The sequence below is a fragment of the Fukomys damarensis genome, unplaced genomic scaffold (assembly GCF_012274545.1).
Source record: "Fukomys damarensis isolate Sample0158 unplaced genomic scaffold, DMR_v1.0_HiC HiC_scaffold_16, whole genome shotgun sequence".
In the NCBI taxonomy this organism is placed as follows: Eukaryota; Metazoa; Chordata; class Mammalia; order Rodentia; family Bathyergidae; genus Fukomys; species Fukomys damarensis.
The window spans coordinates 18,562,217-18,571,093 of NW_022900928.1; the positions used below are offsets into that span (position 1 = coordinate 18,562,217).

The window sequence follows — 8,877 nt, forward strand, 5'->3', positions numbered from 1 at the left end:
GGCGGGAGGAGGGCAGGGGGACGGCGGACGGACCTTGGGCGCTGCCACATGTGCTGGCCGGGGGTGGAGCCTTTCGGGTTAGGTTTTAAAGGCACTAGAATGTCGCCTCGATCGGAACAGTTCGAGGTGTTCTTGTGTTTCTGTGAAGGTGGTTCTTTATACATTCTTAAACGCCAGGAAATTTCCAGGTGGCTAAACAAAGTATAATCTACTGTCCATTTGTGTTTTTTAAGTACATTGTACTTTATTCTTAGGAGATCTGCCGTGCTATGCCCGCATCAGAAGTGAATTATAATTGAATGAAGCTTTATAGATTTGTATGTTCGCAGAGTCTTAATACTGCGCTCTTTCTCTTTTCCTCTCTTCTAGGTTTTTCATTTCTGCCATCCCCTCCCCTTCCCACCCCATCCATTAATATTATTCTTTTGAAGATTCTTCGTTGTCAAGCCGCCAAAGTGGAGAGTGCGATTGCAGAAGGGGGTGCTTCTCGTTTCAGGTATGTGTAGATTTATTTTGGCATCTCTTTGAGAAGTTGAATTACAAAACAATTCTGATTTGATGTGCTGTAATTTTAATAGTTCTTAAGTTTTAAATAGTCTTCTATTATTAAGTGAAAAATATTTGGCATTCCTTGCCCAAGTTCAGTGTTCATCTGTGATACAATTTTTAGAATACAAAGTGACTTTCATGTAAATGGGGAGGGGGTGAAGGGGAGGGCCAGGGACAGGGGGAAAAATGAGAACCAAGACCTGCCATGTAAAGTTACAAGATCCCAATGATGAATGTAACTGCACTGTATACCTAAAATGTACCAATAAACTCAGTGAGAGGGAAAAAAAGTATCTTTCATCCCTTTTATAAAGTGTAATAACTGGTACTATATAGTAAATTTTTTTTTCTTGCAAATAGTGCTTCTTCGGGCGGAGGAGGAAGTAGGGGTGCACCTCAGCACTATCCCAAGACTGCTGGCAACAGGTATGCTAAATAAACATGTAAAAACAATGGCTCTTATAAGTAGATCTAAGGTTTTCACATGTATAGCATAATAGTAAAGAGCAGAAGATACCAGGAATCTCAAATCTTGTTGGGGGCATTGGTTTCTGCTAAATAATTGTAAATACAGAATGTTACCTTTAGTTTGTTCCTTAGCTAGGTCATCTAATGTGAGTTGAGTCTCTCAAACAAATTTTTTCTGCTCACATTCTTGAGTTATTTTTATTTATGATAGTTCTGAAATCCATTATTGTCCTTTCTAATAGGTGTTAGTAAAGACGTGTAGAAGGTGGCCATAAGTCATTTTAGCGCTAGCACAACCTGGAAGTGTGTGCTAAAATGAATAGGCACTGCCCCACTCCCTCTAAAGCAGAAACTGAGAATGGGCCTGGAAATCTTAAGTCCTTTAAGTGATTTTTAGAAACCACTGATTTCCAATGTTGCCTTGTGGGGAAATCGAAAAAATCCTACATGTTTATTATATTTAGCAGAATTTCTGATCCATGTGATATCTGCTGTGTGACTTATTTTCATAAGTCTCTATTAATCTTTATTAATCAGCGAGTTCCTGGGGAAAACCCCAGGGCAAAACGCTCAGAAATGGATTCCTGCACGAAGCACTAGACGAGATGACAACTCCGCAGCAAACAACTCCGCAAATGAAAAAGAACGACATGATGCAATCTTCAGGAAAGTAAGAGGGTAAGCTTCAAGATCTGTTTTCATAAAATGAGGGAAGAGATGTGGATTGGCTTTGTGTGTGTGAGAGAGAGAGAGAAAGGGAGGGAGATGCTACTCACAAGGCAAGGTTCATGCCCAACAGTGGTTTTGGTTAAAAAAAGAAAATTAACCGCGCACCAGTTTTGGGGGACTGGGGTTTACAGTTAGTTCCTTATAGCTATTGGGTTTGCAGCTTGTTATTAACCCTTTTGTGCTGGCATTTCCATCTTGGTCTGTTGTGTAACTCAGTTAAGTAGACTATAATGATCACAGTTCATGATCCATCCCTGATAAATGAGGTCCTTGTGCTCTGGACTTAGAGAAAGGTTTCTTGTCAAACATCTGGGCACAACATCCCTTTGGTTATATAAGAACATGTCTTGGTATAAAAAGGAGCAAGTAGAAATGTGACATAATTTAAAGGGTGTTTTTTTACTTAAACAATTCTGTATTGGCTGATATTTCAAATGTCATTTCTTTCCCGCAGCATATTAAATAAGCTTACTCCTGAGAAGTTTGACAAGCTATGCCTTGAGCTCCTCAATGTGGGTGTAGAGTCTAAACTCATCCTTAAAGGGGTCATTCTGCTGGTAAGTTTTAAATGTTGGCTTACATTCAAAGGGGAAGGAAAATAAGCCTTAGGTGTTTTTCAGTTCTGAGATATGTGTTAGATAGATATATATTTCTCAATACTGATAATAATATAAGTAAAACCACTGACTTGTAATGGTACCAGATTTAAGAAGTGAGTTTTAGGCTGAGAAAGACAGATTCCACAAGTTTGAACCAAGCCTAGACTACATAGAGCTTGTCCTCAAGAAAAGTAAATTTTAGGGCCAGGGATAAAGCTCAACGACACAGTGCCTGCCTGGCAAGCACAAGGCCCTGAGTTAAATTCCTGGTACCTCAAAAAACAAGTCAAAGTAAATTTTAAGTCATTATACTACACATGGAGAGTTAAACGGAGTCTCTTGGCAGTTGGTTCGTTTACCTTTTGTGAAAGATGCTGTATTTTGGACTTGGAAGTGAATTATATATAAATTGAGATAATGATTATAGTACATTTTGGTTATGCAATACTGGGGCCAGAGCCTATGGCTTTCATACTTGCTAGGCATGCTCTAATATAGGCTACATGATCAGTCCCCCAGGGTCTGTATAGTATATCTGTCTGAGATATTTTCTAGGAATGCCTATATAAAAACCAATATGGCTCGATTTTTTGGTCCACTGTAAGAGCTTACATTTAAGTTCTTGTATGTTTCCAGGCTATCTGCTGAACAGTTAAATCTGTTTTTGTCTAATTTAATTTACATGGGAAACCTTATAAGAAATATATTCTCATACCTTGGTTGTGAATTACATAGAGAAGGAATTTGTCATGAAATCTAATCTTATGACCATGTGCTTCCACCTTAGCACACCTGTAGCCCAGCTGCTTAGACTCAAAATTTAAAAAATTTTTAAAGAGCTTTGTGGTAAAGTGTTAACAAGTGCAAGGAAATAAATTCAATCCCCAGTCCACAAGAAAAGGTCCAGTCTAGGCTTTTAAAAATATTTTTTGTAGATTGTGGACAAAGCCCTAGAAGAGCCAAAGTATAGCTCACTGTATGCTCAGCTATGTCTGCGATTGGCAGAAGATGCACCAAACTTTGATGGCCCAGCAGCAGAGGGTCAACCAGGGCAGAAGCAAAGCACAGTAAGTGATAGCTTCTGTTGCTTATTTTAAAATTGGTTTGAAAGATTACATTAGTGAAACCTACAAGTAGTTTTTGTTTCCAAACAGACATTCAGACGCCTCCTAATTTCCAAATTACAAGATGAATTTGAAAACCGAACCAGAAATGTGGATGGTAAGAATTTTTGATACTAAGTAGTAGTGTGTATGAAAACCTGATTCCAAGTTTTGACTTTATTCTTCAATTTTTTTTCCCCTTTCAGTCTATGATAAACGTGAAAATCCCCTTCTCCCTGAGGAGGAGGAACAGAGAGCCATTGCTAAGATCAAGATGTTGGGGAACATCAAATTCATTGGAGAACTTGGCAAGCTTGATCTTATTCATGAATCTATCCTTCATAAGTGCATCAAAACAGTAAGTATGACTGGGAATTTAGGTTTAGAGCAAGGTACTTCGTGGAAACTATTGAGGAAAATAAGTCAACTATAATTGCCATCTGTGCATGGATATTAAGCATTTCGATGGCTAGTGAAACTTAGCAGTATCTAACCTGGAAGCATGTACTGGGTTTAATAAAGTAGAAGTAAAACCGTTCTCTACATTTAAATTGCTTAATTTGTGGAAGGAATTCCACACAGACCTGTAGATACCACTGTACTAGTTGCTGTAGCATTTGGGGGTAATGTAAACTTAATGGGGGAAAGTACTAAGTAAATTGGAATGACTAAAGTTTTCATCAACACGTGTGGCATTCTGTTCTTTTGGTAGCTTTTGGAAAAGAAGAAGAGAGTCCAACTCAAAGATATGGGAGAGGATTTGGAGTGCCTCTGTCAGATAATGAGGACAGTAGGACCTAGATTAGATCATGAACGAGCCAAGGTAAGATGAAGAGCTTGTCTTAATTCTATTTAAATTAGACAGCTTTTTGTGACTTAGGGGATTGCCATATTTAGTCACTTAACTTGCTTATAATGTAGAACTATCAAAAGCTTTAAATAGTACACATTGCTTTAACTTAAAATTTTGTGTATTTTTTTCATCAGTCCTTAATGGATCAGTACTTTGCCCGAATGTGCTCCTTGATGTTAAGTAAGGAATTGCCAGCAAGGATTCGTTTCCTGCTGCAGGTAAAACTGGTTTCTTTAAATATGATGGTAGGCTGAGTTTTTCTATTTAGAAATATTAAAATTTACACTATCTTCTCTTTAAAGGATACCGTAGAATTGCGAGAGCACCATTGGGTTCCTCGCAAGGCTTTTCTTGACAATGGACCAAAGACGATCAATCAAATCCGTCAAGATGCAGTAAAAGTGAGCATGTTTCAGTATTTCTGTAGTAGCATAGGTAGCCCCTTAATCCTTGAAGAAACTCTTGTCTTGGTGGTAGAATTTAATGTTTTTAGTGTATGACATTTTGGGATCTACAGAAATAAGTAGCAGTCTCAAAGGAATTTTTCTATTTTCCCCAGTGTATAAATTTTAGTTTTAAGTAAAATAATGTCCAGAGATGAAAATGCTTATTTGCTTAATTTCCAAAGGATCTAGGAGTGTTTATTCCTGCTCCTATGGCTCAAGGGATGAGAAGTGACTTCTTTCTGGAGGGACCGTTCATGCCACCCAGGATGAAAATGGATAGGGACCCACTTGGAGGACTTGCCGATATGTTTGGACAAATGCCAGGTAATTCTGAACACAACAGTGGCTTGGTCAGACTAAAAAGTCAGCTTAACATTCAGTGGAATGTTAAAAGTTGTCTGTGTATGTATTTCAAGGTAGCGGAATTGGTACTGGTCCAGGAGTTATTCAGGATAGATTTTCACCCACCATGGGACGTCATCGGTCAAATCAGCTCTTTAATGGCCATGGGGGACACATCATGCCTCCCACACAGTCACAGTTTGGAGAGATGGGAGGCAAGTTTATGAAAAGCCAGGTAAGGAGACAATAATGCTTAGGAAACAAGTGGTGAATCCTCGGATGTTCTTAAATTTTTTTTTTTTTTTTCCTAAACCAAATTTACATTCGTGGGCCATTATTTCAAACTGACTGAGTTGCTTATTCTTAAGACGAGTAAAGTATTACTAAAATCACATCACTTTATTTGGCAGTTAGGTTAGGTTTATATTCTTCCCTGTTTCATCTTCTGCTTTCTCTGGGCAAATTCAGTTAAGCTTTCTTCATAGCTTAGCTCATCCTTTGGTACTTGATTACCATAATTTGTGGACGCCCTTTTTATCTAGACTTTCTTTCTCCCTTTCTGAAATAGGGGCTAAGCCAGCTCTACCATAACCAGAGTCAGGGACTCTTATCCCAGCTTCAAGGACAGTCGAAGGATATGCCACCTCGGTTTTCTAAGAAAGGACAGCTTAATGCAGATGAGGTACATTTGCCTATGTTACTTATATATATGATAGTTTGTCAATTCAGAAATCTACTGCCCGATGATTATAAAAAGACGCGTTATTAAGAGGACTTATGCTGGAGTTCTTTTTTTCTATCTTTCCTATACTTCTTTTTCTTTCTTTGGATATCCAGCGTCCTATGAGCGAAGATTATGAGATATGAGGGCAAGTATAAAAGTCTATTACAGTGAAGGAAATGGTTGACAAGATGCGTGACTACTTTTCCTTGAAAGTAGTGTGATTTTAGCTAAGAATAAAGCGAGACTTCTTTTTTTTTTTTTTTTTTTTTTTTTTTTTTTTTTTTTTTTTTTTTTTTTTTTTTTTTTTTTTTTTTTTTTTTTTTTTTTTTTTTTTTTTTTTTTTTTTTTTTTTTTTTTTTTTTTTTTTTTACTACTACTACTACTACTATGATAATGCTACTCCTAGGAGAATTCTGGTATACATTTATGAATTTCTTGTTAGAAATTAAACCTGTTAGTATGAAGTAATTTTTTGGTTTTAGTCTTGTGGTACTGGGGATTGACCCTGGGTTTGTGCACTAAGTAAGCTATATTCCCAACCTTTTTTTTCTTTATTATTTTTAAATTTTGACACTGGATCTTGCTAAGTTGCCCAGGGTCACTTCAAACTTGAGATCCTTCTGCCTCAGCCACTAAAAGGCCTGACTTTTTTTTTTTTTTTTTTTTTTTTTTTCATTTTACCATATTTTAGAGAAACTTACCTCTGTCCTAGGTTGTACGATGTGTGTAGAGAATTATAGGTCGTTAAAGTGCTAAATATAACAGTGACTGCATGTCGTTAACTTGAGGGTCTGCTATGACTTGTTTTCAATTCCAGATTAGCTTGAGGCCTGCTCAGTCGTTCCTAATGAATAAAAATCAAGTGCCAAAGCTTCAGCCCCAGATAACTATGATTCCTCCTAGTGCACAACCACCACGCACTCAAACACCACCTCTGGGCCAGGTATGGATCCATGGGGGATGGGGGACATTTGTCATTGTTACATTTTGACTTGTTTTGATAAAGTGTTTTCTTCCTTATAAGGTCGTACTTTCTTTTTTTTCTTTTTTCTTTCTTTCTTTTTTTTAACTAAACACCCCTACCACACTGCTTATCTTTCAGACACCTCAGCTTGGTCTCAAAACTAATCCACCACTTATTCAGGAAAAGCCTGCCAAGACCAGCAAAAAGCCACCGCCATCAAAGGAAGAGCTACTTAAACTAACAGTAAGTGTCAGTCCCATAATCACTACTTGGAGTATATTTGGAATAGGGAACATTCTAAGGTAAATGGATTTTGTATGCTTTCTAGGAAACTGTTGTGACTGAGTATCTGAATAGTGGAAATGCAAATGAGGCTGTCAACGGTGTAAGAGAAATGAGAGCTCCTAAACATTTTCTTCCTGAGATGTTAAGCAAAGTGATCATCCTGTCACTAGACAGAAGTGATGAAGATAAAGAAAAAGCAAGTTCTTTGATCAGTTTACTCAAACAGGAAGGGATTGCCACAAGTGACAACTTCATGCAGGTAATGCATTTTTTTTGTTTGTGTGGTTAAAAACTCAAATTTGAAGCTGAACAACCTGATTATGTTGTTTATTCCTTGTAAGGCTTTCCTGAATGTATTGGACCAGTGCCCCAAACTGGAGGTTGACATCCCTTTGGTGAAATCATACTTAGCACAGTTTGCAGCTCGTGCCATCATTTCAGAGCTGGTGAGCATTTCAGAACTAGCTCAACCATTGGAAAGTGGTACCCATTTTCCTCTCTTCTTACTGTGTCTTCAGCAGTTAGCTAAATTACAAGATCGAGAATGGCTAACAGAACTTTTTCAACAAAGCAAGGTCAATATGCAGAAGATGCTCCCAGGTAAGAGTGGTTTAATACTAAGTCTACTCTTAGTACTCTGGGTGGATTTATTTATGTGGGTCATACAGCTTGATTTTCTGTCCAGATGATAAAAACATTCCCATAGTATATCTGAATGCCTTTATTATAAAGATTGTAACTTACCTACTTTTACTTGATCCATATGTTGAATTTATTATCATGGGTTGCTTCTTTGTGACACTTGTATATCGGGAAATAATTTGTAAAGCTCTGCTGTTTAGATAGGGCAGCTAGATAAAATCAGCTACCTGCTCAGTTCTGGAAATGGCTTTGTCTTTTCAGAAATTGATCAGAATAAGGATCGTATGTTGGAGATTTTGGAAGGAAAGGGACTGAGTTTCTTATTCCCACTCCTCAAATTGGAGAAGGAACTGTTGAAGCAAATAAAGTTGGACCCATCCCCTCAAACCATATATAAATGGATAAAAGATAACATCTCTCCCAAACTTCACATAGATAAAGGATTTGTGAACATCTTAATGACTAGGTAAGACGGTGGTCTTATACAGTAATGTTTTTATTTCTAAGGAAAAGTGAAGTCTAACACTGGAGCTGACTTGTTTTTTGAGCTAAAAGAGTTCACTTTGGTGTTCTAACAAAACTTTTTCTTTCCAGCTTCTTACAGTATATTTCTAGTGAAGTAAGCCCACCCAGTGATGAAATGGATTCTTCCTCTGCTCCTTCCAAAGAACAGTTAGAGCAGGAGAAACAGCTGCTGCTTTCTTTTAAGCCAGTGATGCAGAAATTCCTTCATGATCATGTTGATCTACAGGTCAGTGCCCTGTATGCTCTGCAGGTGCACTGTCATAACAGCAACTTCCCAAAAGGTGAGGTGGTGCCTGTGTGAGGATTGGGCATGGGGCCTGCTGAGAGCATATTGAATAATAAGCTTGTTCTGGGTTTCAGGCATGTTACTCCGCTTTTTTGTTCACTTCTATGACATGGAAATTATTGAAGAGGAAGCTTTCTTGGCTTGGAAAGAGGATATAACCCAAGAGTTTCCAGGAAAAGGCAAGGCTTTGTTCCAGGTAAATCTTTTTATTATTGTTGTTGTTGTTGTTTTGGTACCTCTGGTATTGAACTCATCCCTTGAGCTTAGCAAGGCAGGCGGTGGAACCACTAAGCTAAATCCCCAGCCCTTTTCCAGATAAATCTTACAAAAATGTGGTGTACTTTTTTTTTTTTTTTTTTTTT

General features: G+C 37.8%; 1 protein-coding gene and 1 non-coding gene across 2 annotated transcripts in view; both read left to right on the top strand.

The window, feature by feature from the left end:
* Window positions 1-8,877, top strand: part of Eif4g2 (eukaryotic translation initiation factor 4 gamma 2) — an 11,471-nt gene that overhangs the window by 637 nt on the left and 1,957 nt on the right. The window contains exons 2-21 of the mRNA XM_010615379.1: window positions 370-496; window positions 910-975; window positions 1,555-1,695; window positions 2,201-2,303; window positions 3,281-3,412; window positions 3,500-3,566; window positions 3,655-3,806; window positions 4,161-4,271; window positions 4,436-4,519; window positions 4,604-4,702; window positions 4,930-5,071; window positions 5,164-5,324; window positions 5,658-5,771; window positions 6,631-6,756; window positions 6,916-7,020; window positions 7,106-7,321; window positions 7,404-7,662; window positions 7,966-8,170; window positions 8,299-8,510; window positions 8,590-8,711. Of these exons, the coding sequence (XP_010613681.1) occupies window positions 370-496; window positions 910-975; window positions 1,555-1,695; window positions 2,201-2,303; window positions 3,281-3,412; window positions 3,500-3,566; window positions 3,655-3,806; window positions 4,161-4,271; window positions 4,436-4,519; window positions 4,604-4,702; window positions 4,930-5,071; window positions 5,164-5,324; window positions 5,658-5,771; window positions 6,631-6,756; window positions 6,916-7,020; window positions 7,106-7,321; window positions 7,404-7,662; window positions 7,966-8,170; window positions 8,299-8,510; window positions 8,590-8,711 (2,744 nt within the window). The remainder of the gene's footprint in view (window positions 1-369; window positions 497-909; window positions 976-1,554; window positions 1,696-2,200; window positions 2,304-3,280; window positions 3,413-3,499; window positions 3,567-3,654; window positions 3,807-4,160; window positions 4,272-4,435; window positions 4,520-4,603; window positions 4,703-4,929; window positions 5,072-5,163; window positions 5,325-5,657; window positions 5,772-6,630; window positions 6,757-6,915; window positions 7,021-7,105; window positions 7,322-7,403; window positions 7,663-7,965; window positions 8,171-8,298; window positions 8,511-8,589; window positions 8,712-8,877) is intronic.
* LOC117286477 lies at window positions 5,826-5,962 on the top strand. The gene has a single exon (XR_004517643.1). It is a non-coding gene; the product is annotated as a small nucleolar RNA SNORD97 (small nucleolar RNA).